The sequence below is a fragment of the Gopherus flavomarginatus genome, chromosome 4, assembly GCF_025201925.1.
Source record: "Gopherus flavomarginatus isolate rGopFla2 chromosome 4, rGopFla2.mat.asm, whole genome shotgun sequence".
Taxonomy (NCBI): Eukaryota; Metazoa; Chordata; order Testudines; family Testudinidae; genus Gopherus; species Gopherus flavomarginatus.
Genome location: NC_066620.1, coordinates 101997893 through 102020991, shown reverse-complemented (window position 1 = coordinate 102020991; position 23099 = coordinate 101997893). Strand labels below are relative to the sequence as shown.

Here is a 23099-nt window from a genome sequence, read left to right as displayed (position 1 = left end):
AATTGTATCCTGATATATTTACCATCTTTGTTATAGATGGATTATACTATAGGACACTGCAAAGGTGTGTTTTACCTTCACAAGTGAGTTATGACCTAAAATAATCACTTAGAATACCTACTCTTTGTCTGATGTACTGAGTTTCTAAGAAGTGGGTATTTTAATATGTGGATTTCAATTGCCATTTTTTACATGCTCATGTTTCCATTCTGAAGAAATCCTAAATGAAACTGTAGGAGTTTTATACATGTTAATATTGATTTTTTTAAGCAGTAGAGCCACCTCAAATTTGGTGAGGAACCAGCTTTTAAAACTGGATACTCTCATAAAAAACCAACCTTCCACACAAACTACCTCGTGGCTGGACTTTACAAAAATTAGACAAGCCATTTGTAACACACACTTTGCTTCTCTACAAAGGAAAAAGGACACTAAACTATCTAAACTACTACATGCCACAAGGGGCAACAACAGTGGTTCCCTTCACCCACCCAAGAATATTGTTAATCTATCCAATTATACTCTTAGGACAGATTCTTCTGCTGGGCTATCTCGGGGCCTCTCCTTCTGTCCCTCCACCTCCATGAACATGATACAGTTCTGTGGTGACCTAGAATCCTGCTTTTGACATCCCCGACTCAAGGAATATTTCCAACACACCTCTGAACAACATACTAACACACAGAAACCTTCCTGCCAACACTACAAAAAGAAGGATCCTGCATGGACTCCTCCTGAAGGTTGAAACAACAGACTGGACTTCTACATAGAGTGCTTCTGCCAACGTGCACGGGCTGAAATTGTGGAAAAGCAGCATCACTTGCCCCATAACCTCAGCTGTGCAAACACAACGCTATCCACAACCTCAGGAACAACTCTGACATCCTAATAAAAAAGGCTTATAAAGGAGGTGCTGTCGTCATCATGAATAGGTCGGAATATGAACAAGAGGCTGCTAGGTAGCTGTCTGACACCACATTCTACAGGCCTTTACCCTTTGATCCCACTGAGGGTTACCAAAAGAAACTACACCATCTGCTCAAGAAACTCCCTGAAAAAAGCACAAGAACAAATCTGCACAGACATACCCCTAGAACTCCAACCAGGAGTATTCTATCTGCTACCCAAGATCCATAAATCTGGAAAATCCTGGATGCCCCATCATCCGGCATTGGCACCCTGGCAGCAGGATTGTCTGGCTATGTTGACTCCCTCCTCAGGCCCTATGCTACCAGCACTCCTAGCTATCTTCGAGACACCACTGACTTCCTGAGGAAACTACAATCCATTGGTGGTCTTCCAGAAAACATCCTGGCCACTATGGATGTAGAAGCCCTCTACACTAACATTCCACACTCAGATGGAATACAAGCCGTCAGAAACAGTATCCCCAATATTGTCATGGCAAACCTGGTGGCTGAACTTTGACTTTTTCCTCACCCACAACTATTTCACATTTGGGGACAATGACCAGCTTCAAGTGAGAAGCACTGCTAGGGGTACCCGCATGGCCCCACAGTATGCCAACATTTTTATGGCTGACTTAGAACAACGCTTCCTCAGCTCTCGTCCCCTAACGCCCCTACTCTACTTGCGCTACACTGATGACATCTTCATCATCTGGACCCATGGAAACGAAGTCCTGGAGGAATTCCACCACAATTTCAACGAGTTCCATCACACCATCAACCTCAGCCTAGACCAGTCCACACAAGATATCCACTTCCTGGACACTACAGTGCTAATAAGTGATGGCCACATAAACACCACCCTATACTAGAAACCTACTGACCGCTATACTTACGTACATGCCTCCAGCTTTCATCTAGACCACACCACACAATCCATTGTCTACAGCCAAGCTTTAAGATACAACTGCTCCAACCCCTCAGACAAAGACAAAAACCTACAAGATCTCTATCAAGCATTCTTACAACTACAGTACCCACCTGCTGAAGTGAGGAAACAGATTGACAGAGTCAGAAGAGCACCCAGAAGTCACCTACTACAGGACAGGCCCAATAAAGAAAGTAACAGAACGCCACTAGCCATTACCTTCTAACTAAAACCTCTCTAGTGCATCATCAAGGATCTACAACCTATCCTGTAGGACGATCCCTCACTCTCATATATCTTGGGAGACAGGCCAGTCCTTGCTTACAGACAGCCCCCAAACCTGAAGCAAATACTCACCAGCAACCACACAACAAAAATACTAACACAGGTACTTATCCTTGCAACAAAGCCCATTACCAACTCTGTCCACATCTGTTCAAGGGACACCATCATAGGATCTAATCACATCAGCCACACTATCAGAGGCTCATTCACGTGCACATCTACCAGTGTGATGATATATGCCATCATGTGCCAGCAAAGCCCCTCTGCCATGTACATTGGCCAAACCGGACAGTCTCTATTCAAAAGAATAAATGGACATAAATCAGACGTCAAGAATTATAACATGCAAAAACCAGTCGGAGAACACTGTAACCTCCCTGGTCACTCAATTACAGACCTCAGAGTCACAATATTCCAACAAAAAACTTCAAAACCAGAGTCCAATGAAAAACTGCAGAATTGGAATTAATTTGCAAAATGGACACCATTAAATTAAGCTTGAATAAAGACTGGGAGTGGATGGGTCATTGCACAAAATAAAAAGTATTTTCCCATGCTAATTTTTCCCCTACTGTTACTCACACCACCTTGTCAACTATTGGAAATGGGCCATCCTGATTATCACTACAAACATTTTTTCTTCTGCTGATAATAGCCCACCTTAATTGATTACTCTCGTTACAGTTGGTATGGCAACACCCGTTTTTCATGTTCTCTGTGTGTATATATCTTCCTACTGTATTTTCCACTGCATGCATCTGATAAAGTGGGATTTAGCCCATGAAAGCTTATGTTCAAATAAATTTGTTAGTCTCTAAGGTGCCACAAGTACTCCTCATTCTTTTTGCTGATAAAGACTGACACGGCTACCACTCTGAAACCTGACAGGTTTTAAACTGTAAATATACACTGAAAAGTGACTCTAAAATGGCACAACAGTCTTCCATGTTTGCATCTCACTGACTCCATATCCATTTTGCTCCTTTTACAAGCCCCACAAACTCAGCCTGGAATTTGAAAGCCAAGCAGGATTCTTGCTGTCACTCACATCATCACCAATAAAAATAGAATTCTGCAGTCAGAACCTAGTTAAAGTTCTGTAGATGCCCAAGCCAGGAGCAAAGCCAGCTCACTCTCCTATAGTAATCACAGTTCAGTGCAGTTGCACCTGTATTCCCACTCCGTGATCCCTCAGGGGCACCTAGGCACCTGGCTTCTCGAGTATCACATCTCTTGGGCAGAGACCCATGCCTCTCTCCCTCCTGACCAGGGTATTTCCAGGCTTCACAGTTCCCTGCCTACACTGTGATATTCCCATCAAGCCAGACTACCCAAACAATTCAACATCTGTAGTTTGCTTTCTCTTTAAAGGCTGTGAATAACTTAATTGACCAAGTTATATGTTACTAATAACATAAGCAAGCTCATTTATTCTTAAGGTGAAAGCATTCCAGAGAAAACAATAAAACAATCTACACACATGCTAAAAAGTTTACCAGAGGTCCTCCGAATGCCAGCCTCAGGTTCTGGTAGGTGTCAGCCCTTCAAATCTCACAGCTGGGTTTTCCCATGGTTACAAGTTCATAACTGTCTCAAATTCAGAGCCAGAACCCCCAGGAATAGATCAGTCTTTCCTTTATACAGCTTGGCCCTTTGATCTTGACTGAATATAATAGTGATTAGTAGACAGTGGCTCACTTCTCAGGGCGAAGCTTCAAAAGGCTGGATTTTTGCATAATGGGCGGTGATGAATTTGCATTCACCTCCTCCTAGTTATTCCCCAGGAAAACGAGTTCACACATTTTGATCCAAAAGTCCATTCTTGTCTGGCACATTGTTCAGCATAGTCCTTTGAATCCCCAGATCTCTCATCTGTCACATCTTCCCTGTCAAAAGGTTACATACAATCCCAGCCCACAATAATACATAAACCATTCAATATGATGGCTCCCAAAGATACTTAATTCAAGGTGGTCTCCCACGGATATTGCAGGAAATTGTTATATCTGTCTCAATAGCTATATTAACCTTAGAGTACAAACATTGTGTAAAGTTGTAAAAATTCATTTTTTGTCACCAAAATCAGCAGATAGGATTTAAAATGCACGCAGAGAACAGATTTCTTGAGTAACCAGTTGCCATTTTTTCATAGTAATTTTCTGACCATAACTGCTTTTTGTTTTGTTTTGTTTTGTTTTGTTTGTTTTTGGTAAGAAAGCCCTGACACCAAGTCACTGCTGGAATAAACTGAGAAGACATAAATTCTTATTTTTGGGTTGGGGGAAAGTGATAAATCTTGCCATTCGCTTTTACAGCTTTAACTTTCTCTAAGGCTGTGGTTGTAGTGAACTTTTGTTGCTGGAAAGGAAGGTAGTTGTCTTATTGTTTAGTATTGACAATACGGGTGATGTTTTGGAGTACATACGTTTTTTAAAAGTTATACTCCTGACCAGGCAGGTAGTTGACTAGTATTGTTAGATGATTGTTAATTTTACTTGCTTATGATTTCAGGTAACTGCTGGTGCCCCTCTTAAGAAGGAATATACAGAAGAGGTAAGAGCAATGACTGTAAAACTTAATCCTGTCCTTTTTAAAAAGTTCTGATTTGAAAAGATCTAAAACAACACAGTTGCCAGTTACTTTGCAAACAATAAAGCAAGAGGAAAGTGGCGAATTTAAATGCAGGCGGTACGTGCAACAAGCGCTTCTTGACTGAGGTTTTATGGTACAATTTAAAAATAAATATGAAAAATACTTACAAAGGGAAGAAAATCTCTATTTACTCGGTTGTGTGGATTGGGTGCAATATCATAGTAAGATAGCAATGGTAGTGTTCAGACTTAAGAAGCCATTTCCTAGTGTTAGATATCTTTGACCTTGGAAGTTACTTCAGTTGAATAACTCTCAGATATTTCTAGAGCACCCACCACTATAGTGTTAGAGAATTGAGCCACCTACAAAGGAACTCTATTTCACTTCAGTACTCTTATGAGAGAGCCACTGTGAAGTGTAGCCTTTTTTCCTTGATCAAAAGATGTTTCAGGTTAAAAATTGAGTTTTTCTATTTACATCAAAATAATTACACTTGAATTCAGATTATCAGACAAATATGTTAACTATAGTAAAATGTTGTGGAAACAAACTTCTTTAACTTTCCAAGTTTCAGGAGATGAAAATTGTTCTTGGTATGTTATCTGAATTCATGGATTAACCAAGATGCCCTTTAAGGGATCTACTTATGTCATTACCATATGAAGGAACCTGATTATTCATTGTGTGTTCAGTTATCTTTTTTCACAAGTATTTTATTTACCTATGGAGAGATTAATATCCATGCCTAAGGCCCTTTACAATTCAGGGGCTGATCCGTTGGCATTTCTTTCCCTTTTTCTGTCCCTCCTTCCCTTGACATTTGTAAGTGAAATTAAAGTATATATGAAAATCTACAAAAAGTAATAGTGTGGCATTTATAAAAGTATAAACATAAACTGAGTGTACCAAGAATGGAACTGTGTATATATATCTGTTCATGCTAAGGACAGGGAGCCACTATTTCCAAGCCTCACTGTATACAAAAAAAAATCCCATAAACTAATGGCTCTAGGAAATGAAACAGAAAGAGGCTCTTTAACACATTCAAAATAAAGTGTCATGTCCAGTCTCAGGTGTTAGGATAATGTGCTGACTCTAAGGCTTAATATTAATTCTGCTCTTCATGCCTGGGGTTAGACAGCAAGATGGCACAGCTCAAATATAGGCTATACATGTTTAAAAAATAAATGTGTGGGCTATGTTTTATCTTTGTGCATAAAGCCTTTGCATAGCCTATTACTTGTGCTTCAGTGCTGTCTACTTTTTTTAATTACAGTTTTGCAACCTGATTATTATTAGGTTTAGTATGTGTTTCTGATGTAGAAAGCTTCCAATCACTTTACTTCTATAAACCATTACCATAGTATGTTTGGCTCATACAAATAATAGCTAGTTCTCATATAGTAGTTCTAAACAGTGGATTCAGGAATGGAGGGATTAATGAAGATAAAATGTTTTTTTATATCAGTCCTTACATTACATGATTGGCAAATTCCTATTCCAATATACTTTTCCATGGAAAATCAGTATACAGCCTTGGTTGGCAAAGCCTAAAAGCTCTAAGTAGAGAACAGGATGGAACAACCTGAGAACTTCAACAGTAGTAAATCACCTGGATTGTATGCTTGTATGTTCACATGTGTGGGAAAGAGAGAGCTGTCTGAGTGGGCTTCTCTTGTATTTTAAATGTCCCAAGTTTGAGAGGCTTAGGATCTACATTTCTATGGGCCTGAACCACCTCCCACTGAAGTCCGTGGGATTTTCCATTCACTTCAGTGGGAGTTGAATGGGGCCTCATGTCAGCTAGCATCCCTGTCAGCCATCCTCTCTGGGAAGCTTTTGGTATTTGGGCATTTAATAGAATGCCCACATTAGTGCTGTCTCACATGTTAAGTAGCATCACACAAAGGATTTTGATTTGAGTGAGCTGTCCCTGCATTTGAGCTTGGAAGAAGAATGAGAAGGCTAGTCCATCTCCTCCTTCCATTTGTCCTCCCTGGGCCTGAATATGTGGTGAAAAAGGATCCTAAGAGGAACCAGATGAGATAGTGCCAGTCCTGTGATGGAAAGCTTCAGCAGCAAATGTCTTAATGAATTGTATTACTGTGTAACTCCTTTAGATGGAGCCACAAATTAGAGTGGGGGGACCAGCCCACAGATGTTTTCTGACATCTTGTTTATCGATTGGCAGCTTGTGTCCCAGAAGGGAGCAATCTGGCAGCATGCTCAAATGTAAAAGATCTGGACCCTGCTCAGTTATGTAAATGCAGCTGCCGCTACTGAAGTAAGAATGAACAGGATACATAAAAGTATTTTTTCTGAAGCCTATTATGAAGGTTACCCATAAATATAAAAATAATTATAACTAACCTTGTTTGTTGTGATTTCTGGAAATTTCTTTGGCTAGAGAAGATGCGACACATCTTGACATTTCTGTTTTGCTTGTTTTTTTGTTTGTTTAATGATGTAGAATCTCCAGCTGGTAGCTGATGGCTGTTGTAATCTACAGAAGCAAATTCAGATTGCTCAACTCTTTGGAGTTCCTGTTGTAGTTGCTCTAAATGTCTTCAAGTAAGTCAGTCCATCCTTTACTCATGCTAGTAGACCCAAAGATCAAGCTCATTGTCTTTGCACAAGGTGTAATCACTTACTTCCGCACCTCATATAGTATATTAACTATATTACTATATTCACAGCTGCGTGAAAATCCAGGAAGTGGAGTCAGTATTAACTTCATATACCACTTAAAAGAGTTACAAAGACTCTACTGGTGTTATGATGTAATTAAATATGCTTGTTCAGTCCTGAAAATATTTTAAAATTCAGAAAACTGTAATGTAATTTTCACCTTTTCATTTAGAGCACTTCCTATTTACATTTGTTACATGGCATGAAGAGAGAAGCTTTTAAAAGAAAGAGAGGAAAGTTTATATTTGACTTGTAGAAAGCATTTTAAAACAGAGTAAATTCATTAAACTTTTTATACATCCTCAGGCATATAAACATTTTAAAAACCCCTCTAGCTTCCTCTTTTAGAGGTTTTCAAATCACATAAATATAGAATGGTATTGTATATGATTTGTAATACTTATTTAAATGAAATATTCCTACTTCAATGTACTTAAGATGTTTGGGGTTTTTGTAAACATTTAATAATTGTATGATTTCCATAACTAACTTGTTTCACAACTGTAACTACAGAGCATTGCTTAACAAATAAGTCTGTACAAGAGTAAATAAAATAATGACATAGAACTGTTTGGTTGGCAGAACTGACTCCCATGCTGAAGTTGATTTAGTCTGTGAGATTGCAAAACGGTCTGGAGCATTTGATGCAGTGCCCTGCAATCACTGGTCAGCTGGCGGTAGAGGAGCTGTGGAATTGGCTCAGGCTGTGAGAAAAGCTGCCAGTCAGGAAAACCGCTTCAAATATCTGTATAACTTGGAGGTAAGATGATTAAAAAGACTATTGAAATAGTTTCAGATGCAGAACAAAGAGGATGTTGCAGCAAATCTATTTAGAGTTCCTTTTAGATGTCAGCTATAAGAAGGTGCTTGCTTGGTTTAATAATATCCCAGACGGTTCTAGATTAAAAAATAAAACTATTACTGAAGATCAAGTAGTGAGTACTTTTGGCAGTACAGGATTACTCACTGCACGATAGCATACTTACTAGTGCTTTGTCTTGTTTAGCTTTAAATATCCCCAGTAATGAGGCTTCTACTGGTCCTAGGAGGCTTTTCATGGCATTCAGCTGAAATTTCATTTTCTTAATGTCATCCTGTTTGAAATGCATACACCTGTGACTCCCTAAAGTGTTCCTTTCCTTCTTTAGGCAAAGGATAGTTTCTCAAGACTTATGTTGTATGCACATCTCTACCATTGATGTGTTCTCTGACATTGAAAAAGTCACTTACACTCACGGTTCTTCAGTTTACTTGTCTGCGTTTTACGGCATCCCCAGGTTGCCAGGAGGAGCAATTGCAGACAAAGTCCTGCTTGGCCCCTACAGCCCCAGGATGGAACACACTCAGTGCAGACAGAAAGTTTGGAGAATTATATTGCCAAGAATTTTGTTGACAAGCCTCTATTGAGCTTGTGCAAATAATGGTTTTCAAAAGCTAACAACTTGGCCAAGTCTGGATGGATTTTCACTGGAACAGCAAAATGCAACTGTCTAACTCCTTGGTGACACCCTCCCCCAGTCCCTCCCCCAACAGGGCCAAGTTTCAATCTCTGTTTCAATAGATGAAGGTGCTAGAGCTTATCAAGAAAAATGTTTGTAAGACTTTTTTTTAACATGAGCAAAACCAATTTATTTTCCTTAATTTAACTCTTGCAAATAACAGTTTCAGCAGAAAGAATTCTTTCTTAAAATTTCAGCCTGTGGCAGACATCCAGCATGGAAAATTTCATCCAGAATGGTTTAAGTTTGGTAGTTATAAGCAACTGAAAATGAGGTCTCATAATGGAAAGTGTCAGGCAGTCTTAACTCTAAGTGTTGCTGTCAGTCTTGTCTGTAATGAGTTGGCCTGTTCATACTTAGAACTGAGTGAATAATTGATTTCTTTGGTTCAGTGGCTGTTCTGAAAAATAAAAAAGTAGGTTTATTTAGAATCAAAAATCAAGAGACTGCCAAATTCAATGAGTCTTCTCTGGTTTGTTTTGGTTTTTATTGGGATTTTTTGCCAAGGCTCAACAGACAAGCGACGGGCCAAAAGAAAAAAAAAATGCTTCAAAGACAACCTTAAAGCCAACATGAAGGAGTGCAGTATTGACAAACTCATTGGAAACCCAAGCGCTCGACAGATCAAAATGGAAAAGGACATGGTAGCAAGGATCCCAGTATTTCGAGATCCAACAGAGAAACAGGAAAGGAGGAAAGAACCTGCCGCACCCAGACTCAGCAATCCAGATCTGCCTCTTCCATTGGGAAATGTCTGCCCTAGTTGTGACAAGATCTGTGGGTCCTGGATCAGTCTCGTTAGCTAGCTGCGGATCCACCAGTGATAACTGGCTTTCATTTTATGAAAGACAATCATCTGCGAACTCCAAGAGATCACCAACGGGGATTCCAAGGAATCAGGGTGGTAAGGGAGGAGTGAGAATATTGCAGAAACCCTTTTATTCATCTCTTACTTCTTCAGATTCACTCTTCATCCATTTAGTCCATTGATGTTCATTGATTTCCGCTGGTGTGGATTACTTTCAGATATGCATGAAGTCGTAACCTCTTCCAACAAGTCAAGTTACTTTGGGAGAACTTAAAAGCCCCAGGGTAGATTCATTCATTATCTTAACATTGTGTTCCAAGTGTTGCCCAGAGTCGGGTGAAAAAAACTTTAAATCTGATTCTTAGATCCTTTTTATTTTTCTCACTTATGTAGTAAACAAAAGGTTGTAGTATATTGTTTTTGTGTTTCAAATTAGGAAAATACTTGAAATCAGCTCAACTTTATTTCTCTGGATTTTTTCTAAGCAGCATGTCTAACTTTGTATTGCTTTACATCATATTTCCAACTTTAAGTCTTCTAAGAAAATTCTGTTTTCACATGTTTTGAAATCTGCCTAGTATATGAAAAACAAGGAGATATTTTCAAGATGAACTGGTGTGATATATGTCACATACAATCAAATAATGGTAGGAATTGAGAATCATAGTTCCTCTGTTATATCTCACTCTAAATGTAGTAATGTGCACATGTAAAATAACTTTCTTTTCAGACTCCACCAAGTTATTCCTGGTTATAAAACAAGCTATGTTAAATTTAATTTTCCACTCAATGGTTATTTTTTTAAACATTAGATTTAGCTGGCATTTAGCACCATATTAACAAATACTTTTTCAAGAGCTAGTATGAACAAGTAAATAAGTACTATGAGAGCAAAATAAATGTCAAGCATATTTGGAGGGTGTTGTGAAGAGTAGCTGTATATTGATTCTGAACATGCAAGAGAGAGATGTGAACATCAACATGTCTGGTGTCCAGGACAAGGAGCAGCGTACAACAAGTTTCTCAGAGGGCCTGTCATACTAAAAGTGTAGGGAGGAGCTTACATAAAGGGCTTATAATATCAGAAATTACACATGGAAAACTTTTAAAAAAGGAAAAAAGTCAGAAGTAAGACTGAGTTTTTATATGATAGGCTTTGAAGACCCATAACTTTGTTTAAAATATGATTAGCAGTAGTAAGAAATATTTTATTAGCATGTGGTTTAAAAAAGACGAAAAAAAGTTTGGCCCTGGTGCATACGCTAACCCATCTTACTTTGTCATTTGAAAGTTTTTTCTTGTTGAGTATGTCTTTTTTGGCAGTTGGAGAATGAGGTTGGCTGCAAAGACCTTCTGAACTCTTTACAAAGTAATCTGTACTTCATTGTGGTTTTTTGGAGAAAATATATTTGGCACATATGGAAAATATCAGAATTTCAATTCTTATCAGTGTAGACTTCCTTTCTAGGTTCACTTTTCTTGAAGTATGAGTCTTTAAATTACAGCAGAAAGCTATTACTCACAATAAACTGACTGATCTATTAACATAAGCTTAGATAACCACGGTTAAGGAGGGAGAAGAGAAGGGGATAGAAGCATGTGCATCCCATTCCAAAATCTTCCTGGGTTCAATGATTAAAGTGCTCCCTTTCTTGAAAAAAAAAAAAAAAAAGAGGTAACTTGCTGTGGTAGTGCATGCCCAGTAAGTATCTGGGTTTTCATATCCCTTTTTGTTTTGGCAAATTAAAAGGTGCAGAGTTTATTCTCCCTGCAGTTACACTGAACTCGCTCTGTTAGCATCAACTTAACTGGGACAAAGAGATAAGGAAGCACTGGTTTCAATCAGGGCACTTCAGTAAGTCCTCAGCTGGAAATGGTGTTCTAGTAGCAAAGCAGCTTGAGCACAGTGAGCCAGTGCATCAGCAGGAAGACAAGACTGACACAGCTGGAATTAGAGAGAAGACAGAGATGAGACTAGAGGAGAGGTGCAGAGAATCAGCACATTCTTTCAGTCACAGAGACTTGCCAGTGTCTCTTAAACAGGTTCGGACGTGGTGAACTGACAGCTGTGATAGGGAAGCCAAAAATCACCTAACTTCTGCTACAAAGGAAAACTAAATTGGGAGAGGGGAGAAATCACAGGAGAAAGAAGGGGAAGGGTTTCTTTGGCAATTCAGTGTTTCTAGATTGCTTCTATTTTTCTAATATTTTTGTCAACTTCCTGTGTTAGCATGACATCATGATGTCACCGATGTTGATACATTATGGTGTAGAGTGAGTCACAAAGATATTTTGGAACATTTCCAGTGTCCTGCGTGGCCAGTTTTCAGGGTACAGGACAGCATCATCAGAATCAGGGCCATTCTGTGGAAAATCAGGCAGAGAGGCAACCACTTGTAGTGAGTATTCAAAGTCATTAGCAACTTCAGCAATGGTGTTCCTTCTTCCTTCTCTCCGAGGGTGACCATGCCATATAGATAATCAAGACTCTCCTGGCCTCTCAGTCAGTTTTGTAAACTGAGCCAGGACTTTGGTTGTCCTAGCTCTTTTATCCTCCTGTTGTCACTTGTTGCACATGTTGGCACCAGTTCTACTGATCTGAATTTCAAGTGGAAGAGATCTGGTGCCGCCATGAAGAAGGAGCTCAGTAAAGCATCAGACAATGCAAAGACTGCAGGCAGCAACTCTGCATTGTTTGGCTCATGGTCTGTCTGCACCTCATAGCCTCAGAAAAAGGGTAGAGAATAAGAATGAGTTGGAGCAATAGAGGAGGAGGGAGAAAAGAGCCTGTAAATTGAAAGTGAGTAGGAGAGGGAATGGGAGGAAGGGCAAAAGCCTAGAATGGCGGTTTTCAGCCTGTGGTCCATGGCCCCGTGGGGTCTGCAGACTGTCTAAGAGGTTCCGCAAAAGGTTATCATTACCAGAAAACAGTGATTTTCCACCTGGGGTCCATGGACACCTGAGGGTCTGCACACTATGTCTAAGATTTACAAAGGTGTCTGCACCGCCATTTGAAACTTTTTAGAGGTCTGCGAATGAAAAAAGGTTGAAAACCACTGATCTAGAACAATAAGAACAGTATAAAGAGGAGGGCAGGAAAAGCAGTAAGATTTCATCAGGGGAGAAAACACAATTGTTATTAAAAGGAGCTAGATTTATGGGTTCCTGGTTTGCAAGTATATTAAAGGAGCTGGAACTAGGGATAAACAGTAAAGGGGGCATAGAATTAAATACTCTTTAAATCAGGGGTCCCCAAGGCGGTCATGGCTGGCGGTTGAGCATCTGCCGAAATGCTGCCGAATTTCGGCGGCGATGCCTCTGGATGACGCCACTTGCCGTTGCACCACGGTCCTTCATCTGGCACCTGCCAGATGAAAAGGTTGGAGACCACTGCTTTAAATACTCTAATAATCTAGCATGGCTTTCCTTTAGTCTAAGATAGTCCTGTGTTTTCATTCTGAAAAGAGAAGAGAAGAGGATGGCTGAGGGGAGTTGGGGTCGGAATGAGCACTTATCTTCAGTGACAGCCCCACTACCAAACCAATCACATTCTAAGGTGACCATGTCCTCCCATTTGTCTGTTTGTTCTCTTGTTGCCTTTCGTCTAAATCCTATGAGCTGTATGGAACAGGGAATAGCCTTAGGGAGGTGTTTTATACCATTAAATGAGGCACCAAACCCTGCGTGGGATCTGCAGATGCTACCACGATAGAAATAAATAATAATACTCAATTTGTCCCTTTGCTGGAACACCTCCCATCTCATGACTTGTGACCATTTTTCACTCACCTTGAAACTCAGGCCACCCTGCTTTCTCTTCCACCCATTTGATCAAAGAGCCATCTATCAGCATAGCCACATTATTAAAAAAAAAAAAAAGCCCATTTCCACACTGTTGTATAAACCCCACTCTTCCCCAAGACAGCTTGCTTCAAGCAGAATCTGGATGTGTTTTGTACTGGATCAAAAGTTTCGAGGTTGGAAATTCTTTGTTCCCATCCCTCTCTTGCCTTTTATGGGGGAGGCTCTTGACAGCACAGCAGTTTTATGTTTGTTTTTATTAAATATTTTTCCCATTCTTTGCATCAAGCAATTTTTAGACACAGCTGGGGTTTCAATGTTGGGGAGATGAAAATAAATCTCTCAGGCCACAGGCTATGGTGTTGTTTCATGAACTGTTTAACTCAACTAGATATGAGCTTTTCCACAAATTAAAAACCAAAAATCTACCCTGTGCCCACAGAGAAAGGGTGTGCTATGATCATCTGGTCAACCACAGAACTTCTGGAACCAGAATATACAGATGAAATAAAAATATATTAAAGTGTAGAGGAAAACTCAAAGAAATAAAGGCTTAGCTATTCAGTCAGCTATTATTTTAGCATGGCACTCTATCACCCCACAGCACCTACAGCTATACTCTTGTCATGTATTTTCGCTTGGCAGTGTTCCTGATGCTAAATGAGAGAGATGTGTAAAGACGGTTTCCTTTAGTCGAGAGATTATTATTTATTATCTTTTCAGTGTATATATAAGTTAAAAAGAATCAATCCCTAGCTCTATGCTATTTTAAGAATTTTTTTAAAATGCAAGCCATATAACAAAATAACAAACCCAGGGGCTTCTTCTCATCACAGAACAATAAACCAGCCAACATATTGCTAATAAACAACTGGGCTAAGACAAATGTTTGAAGTATGTAAACTATAAAACTTTTATAGAAGAAATGATGGCACAGCAGCATGGACATACATAACACAGGTGTTCAGAAAGCTTCCCTGGGTGAGCACCAACAGTTTCTGCAAAATATAAACTTAAAGATAAAATAACCTGAAATTTCTATCCCTTATAACTGTGAAGAGCACCTTTCAAACACGATACAAGCAGGAATCAATGCAGTGCTGTTTTCTTAAATCTCATTCAAATAACTCCCGTGCTTCTGCTGCTGCCTATAGCTTTGTCCAACTCCCCTAGAGTGAAGACTGAATAGAGTCTTGTCAGTTTTCCCTCCAGCCATTCACAACAATGTTGAATATGACTCTGCTGCTATTTGGGAAAGACCATGAGAAGGAAGATTTAAAAACTAAAGTAACAGACCACAGCCACTCGTGCAGCAGACTCGGGGGCTGGATGGGGAAAGTGAGAGAATGCTCCTTCTACTAGCAACCAGAGAAGCTTGAAGGGGCTTCAAGTCTATTAGCCAGTATCTGATACAAAAGTGGGCATTCTGAGCAGAATCAACACCCTAGCTCACCACCTTTACCTTTCCTATCAGGTAAGGTAGGGAGTTGGATTCTCACCGTGGAATTGTCCGGGAACGCATTCCCCGCTTTCACCCTCCTTCACATCGGTCTTTGGATAGTAGGTTTAATCTTTGACTTATTGGTGTCTGGTAAAATGTCCAGGCATTACATGTGAGAGGATGGGAGTGATTGGGTGAGCACATGGTTTAGTGAGAGACTGATGTGATAAATTATACAAGTACTCTATTGAGAGGTGTGAGAGAGGGGGATTTTGGTGAGGAGAAGAAGAAAGAAGAGGAAAAATTGGAAGAAAATGTATGTAAAGAGAGAACAATAGAAGGGGGGTAGATGGAGAGAGAAAGAAAAGAGAAAGCACATTGAAGACAACTCAGAAAAATGTAGCCCATTGTAAGAAAGCAAGTGGGGATGGGGGGAAGTCAGTGAGTAAGGCCGGGATGTGAGAGTCCATTATAAATGAGAGCCATTGTAAATTACATTTGTAAATAGAAAGTGTGTTGACGATGTTGGAATTAAGTACATTACATAATAAGTAGGGCCCTACCAAATTCACAGTCCATTTTGATCATCTTGATGGTCATAGGATTTTAAAAATTGTAAATTTCATTATTTCAGCTATTTAAATCTGATACTTCAGGGGTTGTAACTGTAGGGCGCTTGACCCAAAAAGGAGTTGGGGGAGGGGTCGCAAGGTTATTGCAGGGGGGTGGTTTGGGTACTGCTACCCTTCTGCGATGCTGCTGCTGGCTGGGCAGCTGGAGAGTGGTGGCTACAGGCAGGAACTCAGCTCTGAAAGCAGAGCCACTGCCAGCAGCAGTGCAGAAGTAAGGATGGCATGGTATGGTATTGCCACCCTTCTACACTGCTGCCTGCAGAACTGGGCCCTGAGTCAGAAGCCGCCACTGTCTGGCCACCCAGTTCTGAAGGAAGCAACACAGAAGTAAGGGTGTCATGGTATGGTATTGCCACCCTTACTTCTGTGCTGCTGCTGCTGGGATAATGCCTTCAGAGCTGGGCACCTGGCCAACGACTGCCACTCTCCAGCTGCCCAGCTCTGAAATCAGCGCAGAAGTAAGGGTAGCAATACTGCTACCCCCCTAAAATAACCTTGTGACACCCCCCCACAACTCCCTTTTGAGTCAGGCCCCCCAATTTGAGAAACGCTGGTCTCCCTGTGTAATTTGTATAGCATAGGGTAAAAGCACACACAAAATTTCAAGGTGGAAAGACCAGATTTCACAGTCCATGACTTGTTTTTCGTGGCCATGAAATTGATAGGGCCCTAGTAATAATTAGTGCAAAGCTGTGCTATTCATTTACATTACAGGAAACGGTTCTGGGGTGACTTGGTGGTGGGACGGAAGGCACATAGTAGCCCTGGCTACTAGATTTAATCATTGGGCTAGTAAGTATTGGGAAGATTTTCAAGCCTAGCTCACTAGTAAAGGGAATGAGATCTAGGTTTCTTTGAATCACACTGAGATTATTATAACTTGGCCTGATAAAGGGAAGGTGACTCATGAGAAGGGTGAAACCTGAAGGCAACTCTGCTCAAACATTTAATAAATTGAATGAATATTATCAAAATCCACTCCATGATAGTATTAGCATTTTAAACTTCATTAATGAAACTGCTGTTAATGTAATGATATAATATAATTTTTGGTCACCTGAAAAAGTATTTCTATTTTCAATGTAATTTTAGTTCAGGTTTTGCTAGTAACACAGTAATACATTTTCATTTTTCTGTTGTTGATATTTTCACAGTTAAACATGCATGACAACACCTTGATAACACTGTCAAGACAGTGCAGTAAACAAAAACAGAACCATAATACAATTTAGAAACTTGACAAAATCTTTTAAAAATTTCCTGGAAAATTTAAGGAGCAGTCTTAGAAATATCTACCAGTGCAGGAATTAGGTGTCATAAATACGCATATTGGCATATAAATGTCCAATATATAAAGCAGTTTAAGCAAATCCATTAAAGTAAAAAAATTTAAATTCCAAAACTTTAGAATCAGACAATATGTTCGTATACGAATCTTTCAGGTCAGAGGTGGTTTTAGACAACAGCATCATCATACCCAAACAAAATGTCCTTTATCTTACTAATAATCACCCACAGTTCAGCAGTGAACTCTATGAAAGCAGCAGTGGAACAGTGTGTGAAGTCAGATCTTTACAGATGAGATTTTCAGCAGCGCTCAGCATTGATCTAACTCTGACCACATTGAAGTCCACAGGAATTTTACCCCCGAGTTCAATGGGAGCAGAGTTAGGCCTATTCTGAGAGCTTCTTAAAATCTCTCCTTTAACGATTGTATCAGGAAATAGGTGAATTTTGCCCCTAGATATTTTGTTACCATTACTGTACATCTCCAAATAGCTTTCATGACTGGGATACATTCAAAGTCATAATTAAAGTTGGACTAAGTATTGAGGAGTCAGAATAGTCTGCAATCTAGTTTAGAGGTAATCTTTGTTAATAGATTATTATTGTTATTACCACTATCTTTGCATATATAGTTTGCAGTGTTATGGTAGTCATGTTGGTCCCAGGGTATTAGATAGACATGGTGGGTGAGGTAATATCTTTCATTGGACAAACTTATGTTGCTGACAGAGACAAGTTTTTGAGCTTATACAGAGCTCTTGTTCAGATGTTACGATAAATATTTTGTAATATATTATTTATTATCTACAGTAGAACCTCAGAGCTACAAACTCTTTGGGAATGGAAGTTGTTCGTAAATCTGAAAAAACGTTATGGCTGTTCTTTCAAAAGTTTACAGTTGAACATTGACTTAATACAGCTTTGCGACTTTACTGTGCAGAAGAAAAATGCTGCATTTCACCATCTTAATTTAAATGAAACAAGTACAGAAACAGTTTCCTTACTTTGTCAGCTCTTTTTTTTAATTTTCCATGTATGTTTTTTAGTAGTTTACATTTAACACTGTACTGTACTGTATTTGCTTTTTTTTGTCTTTGCCGCGGCCTGATTGCATACTTAGGTTCCAAATGAGGTGTGTGGTTGACTAGTCAGTTTGTAATTAGTGTTTGTAACTGCGGTTCTACTGTATATCTTGCATATGTAGTTTTATTCAGGTGGATTCCTCAGTGTAATTATTTTGTATTAAAATAATAAAGTTTAATATTTTTGTGACTGTCGCAATAGCACTTGCTGCATTTTGCCGTACTATATTAAATGCTGCAGGATGGGAGTTATATCCAGCTCTTGGAGCTAAAAAGTTAATCATATTCATGATGTTCGTGACTTGTCATTTGAATGAACTTGTTTCCACATGCTGCATTCTTATGGGTTGAAGCATGCACCTCAGATATCTCCAAATGTGTCACTTTCTGGCAATATGTATGCTTTCTGACAAAGCTGTGAGAGTCTGTTGTTCCCCTAGAATGGCACCAACAGGTATGCATGCAATGTGACCCTACTGCATTTCATGTCATGTTCAGTATAAATGTACATTGACTGTTTCATGCTATATTTTGCACAAGGAGCCCATCTGAAATGAGTTCTCCAGTATCTTTAATTTATACTGCTTTTAAAGACACCAAAACTACCAAAATTAATGAGGTGGTTGCTGAAAATGTCTTTATCAGCTGCTTAAATGTATTCAGTTTATGTAAAAACATCCACAGCCTTATATAAACCACTGGGGGACGGGGGGGGGAGATGGCTGTGGTATTTTTTTAATTTTGATTTTTAATTGTTTGTAAAATGGAGTTGATGCAGTACTTGCCTAGATAGCAGGAGCATTGTAAAGCTGTTTGAGATGCGTTAACAGCATCCAATGTAAGATACTGTGGATAACATTGTTTAAAAAAAAAAATGTGACTTAGGAGTCTAATTCTCATTGTGATTGAGAGTTTTGGGCTTCTAATTGTCAAATTTCTAAAGCTCTTTAGGCACCTAAAGATGCAGATAGGCAGCTAGTGAGATTCTTATTAATTTCAATGGGAATAAAGTACCTAAGTGCTTTTGGAAATCCTACTAGACCCCTAAATATGTTTAAAAATCTGGTCCAAATCCCTTTTGCCAATGGGGCTTAGAAGCCTAAGTTATTCAGGCACATCTTAAAATTTTACCCTGTGGCCCTGATTCAGCATGTGCTTAAGTCCCATGGACTTAAAGTTAAGCATGCTTTGCTAAATTGGGAACCTTGGAAGTGCAAAGTATGGCCCAGATCCTGCAACTGGATCTGCAAATGTGAATCCCTGTGCCCATCAGTTACAGGATCTAGCCCTATGAAAGTTGTTGGTGGTGGTTGTTGTTAACATCATTAAAATTTTGGTTCCTATACTGTAATATGCTCTCAACTTCTATTGAATTGCCATGGCATCTCTGACTGTTATTGCACATTATTGCTGTTTAAGATGCTGTTTTCCTCTTAGAATTCTCTTAACAATGCACACTCAATATCGTTTCTCTGATTTGGTGGCCACTTCTTCAACACTACTAGAATATTTGTGTTCTTGCAGTTTGGGATTTTTATGCATGCAGATTCTTCTGACTATTCCTCTCCACTTAAGAATTTTTATCTCATTGGATTTTGTGGAATCGTTTAAGTATGGAACAGAAACAAGAAACTTTAATGTTTTTGTTTGATGAGTTTTCGTTAATTGTAACTTAAAATTCATAGCATAAAACCTTTGTTATGAAAAAGATGTTTAGGCTGTTCTTGTTTCTTTGAGTGACCTGGTAGTTGGAGATGTTACTTAATTACCCTATTAAGGTTATAGGATTTTAGTAGCAAAGCGTTTGATAATTTTGTTGAGAAAGTAGGGACAATAAGCCTTCTTAAAAGGCAAATACAAGAAGAATCATAAATTGTTCATAAATGTTATGTAGATATCCTGCTCATTGATGTGGTAAATAAGTAAAAACTGACTTCAATTAGTAGAGCCTCGATCTTGATAAATGTTTTTTTGTTGTTTTAATTGAATTGAGTGTATGCATCACGTACTGTACCTTGTGGTTTCTATTTAGAAAATAATTCATGAAATTACATTAAATTGTTTAGATGTTTTACTTAAAGTCTGAGTCATGGAGGAAAACTTTTAGTTCCAAACTCTGAACTGGTATTAATTAGGGATAGCCATGGGACCCTAAAAAATATAATACCTTTTGAAAAGGTTAGCTTCAGATAAAGAGGGGAATCCTGCTCACAGTACAGTGCCCCTCAAACTCAAGCAAAGTGTGTGTGAGAGCAAGGTCAGGGCTGATTAGAGCAGTGATTCTCAACCAGGGGTCAAAGGTCCCCTGAGGGGCCGTAAGCAGGTTTCTGGGGGCCACCAAGCAGGGCCAGCATTAGACTCGCAGGGGCCCACGGCAGAAAGCCGAAGCCTTGTTTCATGGATTGAAGCCCAGGACCAGAGCCCCGCCACCCGCGACTGAAGCCAAACCCTGAGCAATGTAGCTTCATGGGGGCCCTGGTGGCCTGAGACCCCAAGCAACTGCCCTGCTTGGTACCCCCTAACACTCGCCCTGGCTTTTATATGCAGAAAACCAGTTACTGTGGCACAGGTGGGCTGTGGAGTTTTTATAGCATATTGTGGGGGTCTCAGAAAGAAGAAGGTTGAGAATCCCTGGATTAGAGAGCTCGTGACTTGCTCCTGCCAAGACAGTACTTAGCTTACGCACATCCAGTTTAACCTGACTAAGTTCCATGCAATTCTGAAAATAGGCTCAGGCATATACGCAAGGCCTCAGCCACTAGCCTCCCCATTACTGTATACGTGTCTTACTCTTGTGACAACCTCCTCCACCTTTGAAAACTGCACTTGCACATACTCTTACAATTTTATGTTTCTGCCTGGCCAAACGTTCAAAAATTGGGACATTATCATTACCCAAATGTAGTTTAAATAGGAGCTTGAGGAGTATTCTAAATTCTTGTAAAGCAGTATACTGGTTTATCTCATACAACTCCACTGATAGGCTCAATCCTGCAAGTTTTTAAGCAACTTCTGGAAGCAGCAGGACACCTCTGTCCTGATTAAAGTAATCAGAGCTGGTGGTAGTCAGCATCTGGCAGGAATAGGCCCTTTGTTTGGAAATATGGTCACTGGAGGAATAATTACAAGAATTGTCTTGGAGTGGCCTGTTTCTGGAAAAATAGTCTGTAGTATTGTGAAGCAAATGCAGTTTGACTCTAAATGAACAGCTCTGACTTTTGAACACGTTATTGTGACTTTAACACATTCTGTTTCTTAAAAACCAGACAAAGAGGCAACAGGAGGCTTTCTGTTCTCTGCCAGTCAGCTTATTGACAGTAGACAGTGGAATGTTTTCTTGTGCTGTGGCTTTGAGTACTTGGCTGCATCCAGGCAGCACCCAAAAGACAAGTTAACAGAGATATTTTGCATTTTTTCCTCTGTATTTACAACTGCAGCTGACATGAAAGTATTGTAATAATGGTCATGGGAGAGGTTTAGTCTCATGATGGCTATCTATGCCAGCTGAAGTATTCCACTCAGTTTAGAATTGCATCCGGGATATTTATGATGCATTATCTCCAACCTTCATTAGATTTTATTGCATGGGTTGGAATCTGTTAGAAAGCCTGGAGTCAAGAATGTGACATAATCCCATGCAATTAAACGACAGTAGCCATGTAGTCGGTATGTTCAAAAAAATATCCAGTGGCATGGTTTTCATTAGACCCCATTTTACCAGACTTGTGTGGGGGAAGAGTTAGGGACAAGACTTAGAAGCCTTATTTGTATTGTGATTTAGTTTATTCTAATGGCTGGCAAGCCAGCTTTTAGTTCTTGCTATGCCCCTAGTACTGGAGATCCTATTAATGTGAAGTCGGTCTAGTTTGGAATTTTATCTTTCAAAAATAAATCATAAAATCAGAACTAATAGGAGCCACAGAAAGAGCCTGGCTGACACAAACCCTTGTGTTCAGTTGATATAGCTCTGTGTAATAAGGATATCTTTAAAGGGATACTGGGGATCTCTTATAAACAAAAGCTGGTGCACACATGCTCTGTGTGCTAATGTTCACAAAACAATTTCTTGACTCTCAGAGTCAAAATAAATATTTCTGCTTTAAAAGCTCAGGGGAAATGAGAGGTTATCAGGTCTTTGTTTACAGATTTTTGAAGTATTGTTTTCACCTCCTAATGTACTTACTTTAAAAGAGGTCTGGAATCCTCATGGTAAAACTTTTAAAATTGGACAATTATCAAATTAAATGTGATTTTAAAATATTACTCTAGAATGCTTTGTATTTCTATAACATCTTTCCTCCAAAGATCTCCAAGTGCTTTACAACGTAGGTGCTTATATGGTACCCTGCTGTAAAGTTTCTTTTACTTCTGAGGAACAAGCATTCACTCGGTACCTTGTTACATTAACTGCAGTTTTGTTAATCATGATAGCAAACTTAAATAGCAATTATGTAGTGATCCGGTCTGTTGAGAGAAATTTGAGGCCCCCAGTACATTGTTTTCAGGGGCCCTACCCTCTCCCATTGTGCTTTTACACAGACATTTTGGAGGTCCCCTGAGCTTGCGGCCCTGGTGCAATTGTTCCCTCTTCTTCTGTCTCCTCCTCCCCTCTTCCCCCGCGCCCCCCTTCCCCCAGTCAATCCTGGTAGTGATCACTGTTATCCACTGCAGTTTTTTGGCTCATGTCCTATGTCAATTCCTGCTGCTTAAAACTAAGCCAAGAATTTCCTCCCTTCATGTAGACCTGCAAATGAAAAGTAAATTTATACTATTTTGTTTGAGAATCCCTTGCACCCTTCTGAGGAAAGGCAGATGATGTTGCCATCCCCACTATTTTGGGATTTCTGCCAGAGGGCAGGGGAATCAGTGCATCCCCCCACCTTGTGCCTTGTGCCTGGCTATTACTGCCTGGTTTTGGGGATGTACAAACCACCTATGGCTTCCATCCCCCGCAAAACCATGGAGCAGCCAAAACCATTTTCCACCCCGTGTACTCCTCCTATATAATGCTTTTTCCATTACAAAGGCCCTTCACTTACCAGAGGAAACCTGCCTACCTCTGGACTGAATCTGACTGAGAGACTTGGACAAACCCTCAATACAGAGTATCTTAGTCCCTCAATAACCTCTATTAATATTTTTGTGCTC

The 23099-nt window shown here is 39.7% G+C and overlaps 1 protein-coding gene across 1 annotated transcript in view; it reads left to right on the top strand.

The window, feature by feature from the left end:
• The window catches only part of MTHFD1L (methylenetetrahydrofolate dehydrogenase (NADP+ dependent) 1 like), a 234382-nt gene that overhangs the window by 138927 nt on the left and 72356 nt on the right, over positions 1-23099 (top strand). Inside the window, exons 21-23 of the mRNA XM_050951602.1 lie at positions 4633-4674; positions 7184-7284; positions 7984-8161. Of these exons, the coding sequence (XP_050807559.1) occupies positions 4633-4674; positions 7184-7284; positions 7984-8161 (321 nt within the window). The remainder of the gene's footprint in view (positions 1-4632; positions 4675-7183; positions 7285-7983; positions 8162-23099) is intronic.